Source organism: Microtus oregoni, unplaced genomic scaffold (genome assembly GCF_018167655.1).
Source record: "Microtus oregoni isolate MIOR12 unplaced genomic scaffold, Mior012 000016F_ref0000370, whole genome shotgun sequence".
In the NCBI taxonomy this organism is placed as follows: domain Eukaryota; kingdom Metazoa; phylum Chordata; class Mammalia; order Rodentia; family Cricetidae; genus Microtus; species Microtus oregoni.
Genome location: NW_024543075.1, coordinates 41,684,411 through 41,698,258, shown reverse-complemented (window position 1 = coordinate 41,698,258; position 13,848 = coordinate 41,684,411). Strand labels below are relative to the sequence as shown.

At 40.3% G+C, this 13,848-nt stretch overlaps 1 protein-coding gene across 1 annotated transcript; it reads left to right on the top strand.

Moving 5' to 3' along the window:
- The first annotated feature begins 12,651 nt into the window (after positions 1-12,651).
- LOC121457802 (olfactory receptor 52H1-like) lies at positions 12,652-13,593 on the top strand. Its single transcript, XM_041666812.1, has one exon. The coding sequence runs from the start codon at positions 12,652-12,654 to the stop codon at positions 13,591-13,593; it is 942 nt and encodes a 313-aa protein (XP_041522746.1).
- The last annotated feature ends 255 nt before the right edge of the window (positions 13,594-13,848 follow it).

The following is a 13,848-nucleotide window of genomic DNA, read 5'->3' as shown; positions in this document are numbered from 1 at the left end:
GATGTTGTCTGTTGGCTTGCTGTATATTGCCTTTATTAAGTTTTAATATATTCTTTATATCCTTGCTCTCTCCAAGACCTTTATCATGAAGGGATGTTGTATTTTGTCAAAAGCTTTTTCAGCATCTAATGAGATGATCATATGGTTTTTATTTTTCAGTTTCTTTATATGGTGGATTATTTTGACAGATTTTCATATGTTGAACCATCCCTGCATCTCTGGGATGAAGCCAACATGATCATGGTGGATGGTGGTTCTGATATGTTCTTGGATTCTATTTGCCAGTATTTTATTTAGTATTTTTGCATCAATGCTCATGAGTAAGATTGGTCTGTAATTCTCTTTCTTAGTAATGTGTTTCAGGGTAATTGTAAACTCATAAACAGAGTTTGGCAATGTTCCTTCTGTTTCTATTGTGTGGAATAATTTGAGGAGTATTGGTATTATTTCTTCTTTGAAAATCTTGTAGAATTCTGAGCAGAAACCATCTGGTCCTGGATTTTTTTGGTTAGGAGACTTTTGATGACTGTTCCTATTTCTTCAGCAGTTATAGGTCTGTTTAATTTGCTTATCTGGCCTTGATTTAATTTTGGTAAGTGATATTCATCCAGAAAGTTGTCCATTTCCTTTAAGTTTTCCAATTTTGAGGAATACAGGTTTTCAAAATATGACCTGTGATTTTCTGTATTACCTCTGTGTCTGTTTTTATGTCCCCCTTTTCATTTCTGATTTTGTGAATTTGGATATTCTCTCTTTGCCTTTTGGTTAGTTTGGATAAAGGTTTGTCTATTTTGTTGATTTTCTCAAAGAGCCAAGTCTTTGTCTCATTTATTCTTAGTACTGTTTTCTTTATTTCTATTTTGCTGATTTCAGCTCTCAATTTGATTATTTCCTGCCATCTAGTTCTCTTAGGTGAGTTTGCTTCTTTTTGTTCTAAAGTTTTCAAATGTTCTGTTAATTCACTGTTGTGGGATTTTTCCAGCTTCTTTATGTAGTAGGCATTTAGTGCTATGGAATTTCCTCTTAACATTGCTTTCATTGTGTCCCATATATTTGGGTATGTTGTATGGTCATTTTCATTGAATTTTAGGAAGTCTTTATTATCTCCCTTTATTTTTTTCCTTGACCCATTGATGATTCAGATGAGCATTGTTTAATTTCCATGTGTTTGTGGGCTTTCTGGAATTAGTATTTCTGTTGACTTCTATTTTTAAGCCATGGTGATCTGATAAGACACATGAGGTTACTCCAATTCTTTTATGTTTGTTGAGGTTTGTTTTGTTATCAAGTATGTGGTCAATTTTTGAGAAGGTTCCATGAGGTGCTGAGAAGAAGGTATATTCTTTTCTGTTTGGATGGAATATTCTATAGATGTCTATTAAGTCCATTTGAGTCATAACATCTATAAGTTCTCTTATTTCACTGTTTATTTTTTTGTCTGACTGGCCAGTCCAGTGGTGAGAGTGGAGTGTTGAAGTCTCCCACTATTAATGTGTGGGGTTTAATGTATGATTTAAGCTTTAGAAGTGTTTCTTTTACATATGAGGGTGCCCTTGTATTTGAGGCTTAGATGTACAGCATTAGAATTTCCTCTTGATAGAGTTTTCCTGTGACTAATATAAAATATCCTTCTTTGTCTCTTTTGATTGATTTTAGTTTGAAGTCTATTTTGTTGGATATGAGGATAACTACACCTGCTTGTTTCTTATGTCCATTTGATTGAATATTTTTTCCCAACCCTTTACTCCCAGATGATGTCTGTCTTTGAGGTGGAGGTGTATTTCTTGTATGCAGAAGAAGGATGGATTCTGTTTTCGTATACAATCTGTTAGCCTGTGACTTTTTATAGGTGAGTTGAGTCCATTTATATTAAGGGATATTAATGACCAGTGATTGCTATCCCTTGTTAAATTACTTGTCATTGTCAATTATGTTAATTTGTGCGTTTTCCCCTTCTTTGGGATTTGCTGCTATAAGTCCATCAATTGTCTGTATTTTTTTTTTGATGTAGCCAACTTCCTTGGGTTGGAATTTTCTTTCCAGTATTTTGTATGGGGCTGGGTTTGTGGCTAAGAATTGGTTAAATCTGGTTTGGTCATGGAATATTTTTTTTGTCCTTCTATGGTGATTGAAAGCTTTGCTGGGTATAGTGGTCTGGGCTGGCATCTGTGTTCTCTTAATGTCTACATAATGTTTGACCATGACCTTCTGGCTTTCATTGTCTCCAATGAAATGTCAGGTCTAATTCTGATAGGTCTGCCTTTATATGTTACTTGGCCTTTTCCATTTTCAGCTCTAAATATTCTTTCTTTACTGTGTTTGTTTAGTATTTTGATTATTATGTAGTGAGGAAACTTTTGGGGGGGTCTAGTCTATTTGGTGTTCTGTTCTGTAAGCTTCTTGTATCTTCACAGGCATATCTTTCTTTAGGTTGGGAAAGTTTTCTTCTATGATTTTGTTAAGTATATTTTCTGTGGTTTTGAGTTGAACTTCTCCTTCTATACCTATTATTCTTAGGTTTGGCCTTTTCATGGGGTCTCATATTTCCTGGATATTTTGGGTTAAGCATTTATTAGATTTAATGTTTTCTTTAAATGATGAGTCTATTTCCTCTATTGTATCTTCAGCGCTTGAGATTCTCTCTTTCATCTCTTGTATTCTGCTGTTTATGTTTATGTTTGTGGTTCCTGATCATTTTCTCATGATTTCTGTTTCTATAATTCCTTCGGCTTATGTTTTCTTTATTGTCTCTATTTCAGTTTTCAAGCCTTGAATAATTTCTTTTATATGTTTGATTGCTCTTTCTTGTTTTTTTTTAAGGGATTTGTTGATGTCTTCCAATTTTTTGTTTGTTTTTTCCTCCATTTCTTTGAGGGAATTTTTCATTTCCTCTTTAAGAGTTTCAGACATTCTCCTAAAGTTATTTTTTAGGTCATTTTCTTCTGCTTCATCTATATTTGGTTGTTCAAGTCTTGCTGTTGTAGCTTTTACTGGTGTCGTGTTGCTCTTCATGGTTTTGAGTGTGTTTTTACCTTTTCTACTCATCTTTTTCTGTAATTGGTGTGGTTGGGGCTGTCTGTGATTCTGGTGATTAATCTTCTAGGTGCCAATGAATTCAAAGCTCAGATGGTTGTTCCTTGTGGAATAGTGCCATAGTTCTATTTACTCCATTGGTTACTCCATGTTCCTGAAGATAGCTCAGCACTCCTGTGCTTTGCTCTGCTCCCTTAAAGGTAGCTGTCTGAGGACTACTTTGACCTAGGTTGCTGGCTTTGCCCTGTTTCTGTAAATTCTGGACTGGATCCCCTCCTTCAGAAGTCCCTGGCTTGGGGTTGGTCCTGTAAAGGACTCTGGTTCTGGTCTACCCCCTCAGAGTTCCCAGGCTCGGGTACAGGCAGACCCGCAGAGGAACTGGCTCAGGCTTACTCCCTCAGAGGTCCCAGACTCAAACTCAGATCCACAGAGATTTCTTCTGGTTCTTGCCTATTCTCTTTGATGTCCCAGACCAATTTTTGGACTCACAGAGGTCCTGGCTTAGGCCTATTCCCTCTGAGGCCTTAGACTCATGTCTGGCCCCACAGAGATCTCTGGTTCCTACCTACTCCCTTGGAGTTCCCAGATTCACACCCAGACTGGCAGAGGTCCTGGATCAAGCCTAGCTCCTGAGAGGTCCTAGACTCATTCCCAGACCCACAGGGGTCCTGGCTTTTGTCTACTCCCTTGAAGGTCCCAGATCCACATACGGAACCTCAACAGTCTCTGGCTCTGGCTCACTCACTCAGCAGTTGCTCCCCTGTACCTGTTCTGGTCTCAGGTCTGCCGTGGCCCGGGTGACTGGCTCAATCCTGGTCCACCAATGTCCCTGGACTGGATCTGCTCCCGCTCTCATGGAGCTTGCTTTCTCAGACCCATTCTGGCCTAGGTAGCTAGTTCAGTCTTAATTTGTTTTCTAATCTAACTTCTTGGTTATTCGCTAGTGTCTTTAGATATTTGATCCAACTCATGTCCACACCCCTTTGCTACACCTTTTTGATCATTTCTAGGAAGAATGGTGTCAGAAATGCAGGAATATTTGAACATTTAGATCTTACAATGTAAAGAGTCCTATAGCACTGTTCTCTGGATAGAGGGACAGCATACAGAATGGGAGTGTTTATCAACTACATATAGGATAGAGGGCTACTATAGAAAATATATAAAGAACTAAAAAAGGTCTGGAGAGTTGGCTTAGAGGTTAAGAGTACTGACTATTCTTCCAGAGGTCCTGAGTTCAATTCCCAGTAACCACATGGTGGCTCACAGCCATCTATAATGAGATCTGGTGCCCTCTTCTGGCATGCAAGCATACATGGAAGGAATGTTGTATACTTAATAAATAAATAAATAAATCTTTTTAAAAAATACAAAAAAAACTAAAAAAACTGGACATCAATAAAATAATTAAAAATGGATTACAGATCTAAACAGCATTCAATAGAAGAAACTCAAATGGCTGAGAAACATTTGAAAATTTCCATATCCATAACCATCAAGGAAATGCAAATCAAAACTTTGAAACTGCATCTTAAACCCATCAGAATGGCCAAGATCAATATAACAAATGACAGTTCATTCTGGTGAGGATGTAGAGAAAGGGAAAAAGTCATACATTGGTGGTGGGAGTACAGACTTATACAGCCATTTTGACTGTAAAAAGGAGGTGGAAGGGGTGAAATGGAATAGATAGTTAAGGTTGCACAAGAGAGGAAGGAATAGGAGGATAAAACAGGAAAGGGGAGGGAAGAGGGAGATGTTCAGGAACAACTAAAATTAAGGTCATTTGAGGGGGTCATTTGGAAACTTAATACAGTAGAAGCTTCGTAAATTATATACATATATACATATACTAAATGCAATTGTCAAATAACAAGGGAGACAGAGCCCCATCTAGACATCACTTGTTACCAAATGAAGATTCCAGTACTGGGGATGGGTTACATCTAATGGAATTATGGGACAAAAAGGTCTCATGAGTAGCCCCAACAAACACAGGCTATTGTCAAACTGTAGGTTGTTCACAAACCTGCAGCAAGGCCACACTGCTGTAAGAACGGCTACAAAATTTATGGAACATGGAGCAGTTGAGCTGGTGCCTACATAGAGCCTTTACCCCAGGTGCTAGTGTTCTTGGTACCAGAGGATAAAGGTAAACACCAACCCAGATACAAAGCCTTGAATCTACAGTGGACACCCTCCTGCAAGATACACTAGTGCCACGGTGGCACAAAGCTTGTGGGAGTAGCCAGCCAACTGATACTTGATTTGATTTAAGGTCCACTACATGAGATGAAATAAATACCTGGCATTGCTTTGGTGACCAAAAAACAGGACCTGGGTGAAAATCAAACCCTACTGTTCTAGTAAAGAAATGTAGTAATAAATGACTTCTCTGGACATTCTCCTATACCAGTGGTTCTCTACCCATGGGTCACGACCCTTTTGGGGACAAATGATCCTTTCACATAGTTCAGCTAAGACCATCAGAAAACACAGATATTTTCATTATAATTCATAACAGTAGCAAAACTACAGTCATGAAAATAATTGGTTGGAGTCACCAAAATATGAGGAACTTATTTAAAGGGTTGCAGCATTAAGAACATTGAAAATAACTATGCTATATATTACATCATATATAGCAACTTGTTCAGCCATCATCAGAGAAGCTTCCTTCTGCACCAGATGAGAACAAATGCAGAGATCCACAATCAGACACTAGACAGAGTCACAAATCTTGCAACGCTCAGCCCTAAATGGGATCTCTCCCTCCAATCCCTCCATGCAGTGCTCAGAACCCTGCAGAAGAGGTGGTAGGAATAGTGAGAGTCAGAGGGGATGGAGGACACCTAGGAAACAAGGCCCTCTAAACACGGCAGGACCGACGGCCACCTGAACTCACAGAGACCGTGGCAGCGTGCACAGGCCATCAGAGAACATCACCATATGGGGCCTTAGAACTGAAAGGAGAAGTGGACACAGCCCCATCCACAATCCAGAAGCTATATTTAATTAATAATCACTAGCAAATAAAAAAATTAGTTTTCTCCAAGGCACTCTCACTATTGAAACAAATTACTCTTCAAAGTAGAGTGCCTGCCCCGCAGTAAATGGACAACAAAATAAACTCAAGAGCACCTTTGGAGGTCTTTGTCTCATAGTGTTGTATCATGGCATTTTCTCCAACCTTAAAGGTCCTTTGTGTGTATATTGTCGTTCTCAGTTTCTCAGTTTTGTTTTTATGGGATTCTTGTGGGTTTGAACAGGTATGTTTCTGTGTATATATGTGTTTCTTGTGCTGAAGGGGTGAAACTCTCCCACCTTCACAACTGAATTTAGGTTTCAGTTCTCTTAAAAAAAAGAGCCTGCACAATGCTCTCAGGGTCGTTGCCGTCTTGTACAGGTGAGCGACCCCACATATCTTGGAATATTAATAAGCACTCTATATTCTCAGGGTACATTGCCGTCTTGTACAGGTGACCGACCCCACATATGCTGGAATATTAATAAGCGCTCTATGCTCTCAGGGTCATTGCCGTCTTGTACAGGTGAGCGACCACACATATGCTGGAATATTAATAAACACTCTATGCTCTCAGGGTCACTGCCCTCTTGTACAGGTGAGCGACCACACATATGCTGGAATATTAATAAACACTCTATGCTCTCAGGGTCATTTCCCTCTTGTACAGGTGAGCATATGCTGGAATATTAATAAACACTCTATGCTCTCACACACTAATTGAGTATGTGGTCTACCTTCATCCTTTCCTCGGACCCTGCAGTGCTTTTCCTTTGTCCTCTTCCTTCTGTTTGTTTTCTTTGCCCTACTCTAATTAGTTTCTTTTAGCTTTCCCTTACCTTATTATTATTCCTTACTGTTGGTTTTCTAACAAGAAACAGAAAGAAGGTGGATGGGAGGGGAGGTGGAAAACAGGGAGAAGTTAAAAAGAATCCTATAATATAAATTCCATTTTGTAAGGCTTCTCTTAACTAACTTATCACTTTTATTCCTCATTCATCCATTACATAATATGATTTGTTCTATTTTATTGTTCCATTTGTGAATTGTTCCATTTTATTGCTGATTAGCCTTCCTAATCAATGAGCTTATTGATGGTTTTTATGATAGATTGTGTCTTGGCTTTTTAGATTTTATCAAATAAAGATGTGTTATGGATATACATATACATGTCTTCTTGTAGATATATCTGTTATTTTTCTTGTGAATTTGCCTGAAGGTTGAATTTCTTTGTTATAGGATATATTAGGTATATATAATTATAAATTACCATATAATGTTTTCCACATGTGTGTATAATGTATTTTTAATGTGTCCACCTTCCCCATTTCCCTTCCTTATCCCTGGCTGCTTCCTGTTGATTTCCTTTATCTTCCCACCTAATCTGCTTCCATTCTCACAGGTGAGGGGTTATAAGACTTCTTACAGGAGCCTCACCAGGAGCTTCAGCACTGGAGAAAGCTCTCATTTCCACAGCAACCAACAGGTCACTGTCTATAAGTCCTCAGGATGGGTGGGGCCTTGGGAACTTCTCCCACCTCTGTGGCTGAATGTTGACAGACTCAGGTCTGGTGTAGGTAGTCACCCAGTGTGCTAAAAATTCATGAAGGCTAGAACATAAAACAGAACAGAACAGAACAGAACAGAACAGAACAAAGAGTTCTTGAGTGCCATGGCCATGTTGTGCTCTGAAGGCAACATTGCTCCACAATCCACCTCTTCCTCCAGTCTGACATACTTCTGCTTCCCATTGTAGTGTTTCCCGTCATCACATTCTCAGCAAGACTAGAATTTTAAGTCATTGCAGTATTGCATCTTAGAGGGGTGTGTAGCTTTTTAATTGTGGCTTTTATTTATGCATGATTGAATTTGTAATTGACTTTTGACATGTACAAACTGGCAATTTTATATATTTATTTCATCAAATGTTCAAGATGTTTCTCATTTTTCATTAGGATGTCTTAACTAATTTATACTATTGAATCGAGGCATTATTTATAGATTTTGCACATACATCCTTCATGAGATACTTATGGAAAGAAAACATTTTTCTCTATTTTTCATTAGTCTATCACTTTTAATGTCTGAACTTCAAACAAAATTTACATAAAGCAAATTTAATATGCTCTAAAATAGGGCGACTACATTATTTTATACAAATTTCACAAATGCAATCACAAGGTTTGTTAAAGGAGTGAAAGGCAGAAAAAGAGAGCCAAAGGACAATTTGACCATGATATAAAGTCAGAAGCAACTTATAAGGAGCCCCAGTTCCAGTATGCCTTCGCTAAATACTGCTCCTTAGACAAGAGGGAGAAAAATACATCCATGAAATTTCAACAATACTGTTTTCAGAACAAGATTGGTGTAATGACGACACCAGGTGATAAGCCCACATGAACAGGGACATGCAACAATAATAAAGAGATCATGATCTTAGAAGTGTGAGGGGACATGGGAGGAGTCGAAGGGAAGAGGGAGGGACAAGAGCAATATAGACGCCATTATACCTGTGAAGTTATGAAGAAAATTTAAAAATTACCCTATCAAGAAGTGAGAGAAGTAATGTTGCTGACTTTGAAAAAGCAAGAGAATTCTCTTCTACGGTTTCCCAAAAGAAGCCCAGCTTTTAAGACATTTTTCCCTTTAATGTTGCAGGTCTGTAGTTTAGAATAGCAAAGGCATATAGCACATTTCTGTTGTTTTATACCATGGAGTAGTCTATGGTTTATTTATTTATTTTATATGTACATGTTTAGCAGGTACGTGTGTGCATCACATACACTCAGTGCTGGCAGAGACCAGAAGAAGACATCAGAACCCCTTGACCTGGAGTTTAGGTGGCTGTGAGGCCCCATGTGGGTGGGTACTGAGAATTGAACTCAGGTTCTCAGAAAGAGCATCAGTGCTCTTAACCACTGAGTCACCACTCCGGCCCTGTCTTTAAAAAAAAAATAGTGACTATAGAATATTTACATAATCTTTATATAATAAAGGATGTTTTTATTTTTAAGCAAATATGGGGATAATAATCCATTATTGGGAAAATTAAGAAATCCCACTAGCGAAGAAATACATTTTTAATACTTATAATATAAATATTCAATATAAAATTATCAAATATTTCCATATTAGTATGATTCTATGCAATCAATGTATGAATTGCATTCATGTATATTTGAAAATTGAGAAACTGTCAGTGAAACGTGATAGAAAAGGCAAAGAAAAATTTGGAGACTGAGTTGTAAAGTTTATTCTTCAGTATCAAGAATCCAGAACATGCTAATGTTATTTACATGGACTTGGTGCAAGTTTATATAAACTGAACAAAGGACACTAAAGCTATAGGAACACTCTAAGGCATCTAAGATTTCTGTCTCAACCGACTGCATAATTTGACTCTAGATGAAGCTCCCAGGGACACAATGTCTAAAGGCTATTAAAACACACAAGATACGCTCCTCCCCAAGGGAAATGGCACAAGTCCTGCCCCTTGTGTGAAAATGGGAATGGAGGGATCACTCCATGCCAGTGACCTCCTGGGAATTTGAGAGCATAAATGGTTTCATTTACCTCTCGCTTGTGCCTCTCCCTTCTGAAAGTGTGCTCACTTTCTTCCGAGTTCTTTCCATCACCTGTGAACCGAAAAGAGACTCCACTCTGGTGAGCTGACAACTGTAGTGGTTTAGTGAGGAAGGATCCTATATCACATGGCTTCTAGTTCTCTCAGTGTCTGAGAGACCTGTCTGTGGGAGAGGGGACCTTTCTGAGACCAGTGATTCTGTCTAAAAAATTTTAAAGTCACATTTATTTATTTGTGTGTGTATGGATGTGTGCATGCATGTATGTACGCCTGTGTTTGCACACATGCAAATATGCACACACGCATACACATACGCACATCCATATACATGCATTTGTGCCATGGTACACATTTGGAGGTCAAAGGACAACTTTTGAGAGTAAGTCTCTTCCTTCATTGTGTGGGTTCTAGGGATCCAAGGCAGATCAAAAGGCTTGGCATCAAGTGCTGTTGCCTGCTAAGCCGTCTCCCTGGCCCCACACCAATTTACTCTATGATAAGACAGTGGGCACTTAATAGGAAGCTACAGATTTCAAGCTAGTGTACCCAGAAAAACTCCCAATATCTCAGCAGAGGTCTTTTGGCAAAAGAATTGAGTTTACAGTATGTTCTGACTAAACCAAGATCCCTTGGTACTGATGCTTTGACCCTTCACAGTTTCAGTGATGAGTTGTTGTTTCTCTCCCTCGTTGATGTATTCCCCATGCCTCTTCCTTGCGACTGGGGTGGAAGGAACAGCAAATCTATGCTCTGATAGGCTGAACTTAAACTTCTTAAATTACTGAGATCTCTGTTTTGACTTTGTGGGGCTTCCAGAGTTTACTTGTTTATCAGTTAAAGGAGATCACGTGGCCATCATTTAAGGGAGAACATTCTGGAGTATCTGCTGTTGCACATTGTTCAAAAAAAGTTCTGTGCTCTTGGTAGTTTATTCTGCACTAGGCAGTGGACTGGGGCTTAGAAAACCCATTCACAGGGCCTGTGTTTGTCAATGGCCACCTGCATTTCTTCAGGTGGTCTCAATGTGGTCATGTCGGCTGCTCAAGGGAAGTGCCAATGACAAACTGTGAAAGAGTAGCTCACTTATGTAAAGCACTGACTGGGGACCTAGAAGACATATCACAAGGCCTAGGAGGCCCCAGGTTTCCTTTTCCTGGGCAGAAGACTACAGATCCTCACCAGGTCTTAGTGCAGAACTGTTATGAATTTCTGCCAAGTCACCTCCCTGCCTTGGAATGGCTTTGAAACTTTACTCTGGCTAATTGCTTAGGTCTTGGATAAGTGCCAGCTCTCTCTGACCTTTGTCTTTGTATGACTCAGAAGCTGTAGATCCTCAACAGTGGGGGACTTCCTGGTATCGATGGCCCAATTATCATTCATTTCTACCTGAAAGATAAACTCCTCTGTCAGACTTTTTGGTTATGGAGGTTTCCTCCACACCGGCAGTGGAAATGTCTCTTCTGCTAACCAGGGAGAAGCGAGATCACTTAAGGCTTAGCACATAGGCCCTCCAGGCCTAAAGTTTACGACTTGTCCAAAAGCATCCTTTGGGTTCATTACTTTCTCCTAAAGGTGGGTTAATAGTGCTTCCCTCTTCCCATGTGTCTTCTGAATGATGCACACTCTTGTATTTGCATCCTCAAAACCCATAAACTAAATCAAACCACATTTCAGTCACTGAAGTAGGAGCTCCCACAGCACCTAGCATGAGAACCTGCTCTTTCATTCATTCCTTTTTATTTTTTTAAATATTATATTTCATAACAAATCCATATCCAACTCCCTTCCCACCTCCTGCCCCCTCCACCTTCTTTCCCCTCAGCTCCCATCCCATAACCCATCCACTGCTCAGAGAGGGTAAGGTTCCCATGGGGAGCCAATGAAGTCTAGCACATTACTTTGAGGCTCTCCTTGCTATATCTAGGCTGAGCAAGGTATCCCTCTAGAGAGAATGGGTTCTAAAAAGCCAGAACAAGCAGTAGGAATAAATCCTACTCTCTCCGCCAGTGGCCCCACAGTCTGCCCCAGCCATACAACTGTCATCTGCATTCAGAGGACCTAGTTTGGTTCTATGCTAGTTCCCTCGCTCTCAGACCAGGCAAACAGTTTCAGTGGGTGTCTCCACCATGGTCTTGGACTCTTTGCTTGTATTCTCACTCCTCCCTCTCTTCTACTAGACTTTGGGAGCTTAGCCCAATGCTCTGCTGTGTTTATCTGCATCTGCTTCCATTAGTCACAGTCATCCATTCTTCTTTCATGAGCTTCCTCTTTGAGCACACAAACCCATCAGTGATTTTTACAAATGTCTTGTCTGAAGCACAGGATCTACCCTGGAGAAGGCAGTTGTCTTCTTTCTTCACAGATCATCTCCATCCAGTACAGCATTAAAAAAGAAACTGAAGATTTATTTTAAATTCTCTCTCTCTGTGTGTTCATGTGTGTGTGTGTGTAAGTGGTATGTAGACATGAGTGCAGGTGCATGTGGAGGCCAGAAGAAGTCAGATGCCCTGGAGCTGGAGTACAGGTGATTGTGCTCTGTGCTACGAGGGAGTGAGCCCAGAATTCTCAGTACTGCTCTGGAGAACGGTACTCTATCGTCCCCTCTGAGCCATTTCTGCACTCCCAGTATCACATTTTTAATGCATGTATTTTTATCTTTTCCCTATCTTTCCTCACTGCATTCCAAATCCCCCTCACATGTGCATCTCCTCCTTTTGAAATTGGCCCATTTTAAAGAGTCTTAATCACATGCAATTTCTGACTCACATAGTGACCTTTTTATAATATTTACTAATCGATATGAATACATTCCGAATGAAGTGAAGCCATTGGCAAATAGAATGGGCAATGAGTACTTAGTCTACAGGCATTTCTTCATTTTGATAATAGGAAGTGCTTCCATGAGGAATGTTGATCTGTCCCCAGCATTCTGCACTGGAGTGGGACTGTTCCCTTTCATAAATGATTCTGAAAGAATCTCTCTCTTCAGGCAGCAGGTCCCACAGAGGCCATGAACAACCTAAGCTGTTACAACCCAACTTCCTTCATCCTTGTTGGGATACCCGGGTTGGAAAAGTTCCACATCTGGATCGGGATTCCCTTCTGTGTTATCTATGCTGTGGCCATTGTAGGCAACTGCATCCTCCTCTACCTGATTGCCGTGGAGCAGAGCCTCCATGAGCCCATGTTTATACTCCTGTCCATGCTGGCCAGCACAGACCTCATCTTGTCCACTACCACAGTACCCAAACTGCTGGGGAACCTCTGGTTTGGCTCCCAAGAGATTACCTTCTCTGGTTGTCTCACTCAGATGTTCTTTCTACACTTCAGCTTTGTAGTAGACTCGGCTACCCTGTTAGCCATGGCATTTGATCGCTACGTGGCTATCTGCTCGCCCTTGAGGTACAACACCATCCTGACCCCACAGGTCATTCTCAAGATCATGGTGAGCATCATTGTGAGGAGCTTCTTGGTCATCCTGCCAGATGTTTTCCTGCTGAAGCGGTTACCGTTTTGCAAGACACATGTTATCCCTCACACATATTGTGAGCATATAGGCGTAGCCAGGCTTTCCTCTGCAGACATCTCTATCAACATCTGGTACGGGTTTTCTGTTCCCCTCATGACTGTCATCTCCGATGTCATCCTGATTGCTGTATCCTACATCTTCATCCTCAGGGCAGTTTTTCTTCTCTCCTCCCAGGGTGCCCGCCAAAAGGCCCTGAGCACATGTGGGTCCCATGTCTGTGTCATCCTCATGTTCTACACACCTGCCTTCTTCTCCATCCTTGCTCACCGTTTTGGGCACAGTGTCCCTCGTAACGTTCTCATCTTATTTGCCAACCTCTATGTGACCATCCCTCCTGCTCTAAATCCAGTTGTTTATGGAGTGAAGACCAAAAATATCAAGGACAAATTCCTTCTTCTTTTCTCTTTAGGAAAGGCACAATGAGGGGGCTCTGAAAACTAAAGTTGGCAACATTGGTCTGGTGAAGATTTTATCTCCTATTTATTTGGAATGTGATTGATCATTCTATCCATGTACAAAGAACAGGTGAAGAGGAGAGGAAAGAGGCCTACCAGCCCTGTGGAAAAATCAAGGCCTCTTTTGCTTTAGCTCATATACTTTGGTGGATGAAGTTGATGATCTCTGAGTTAATTGAGCAGCACCACAACTGAGGTTTGCATTTCTTACTAGATGTTTGGA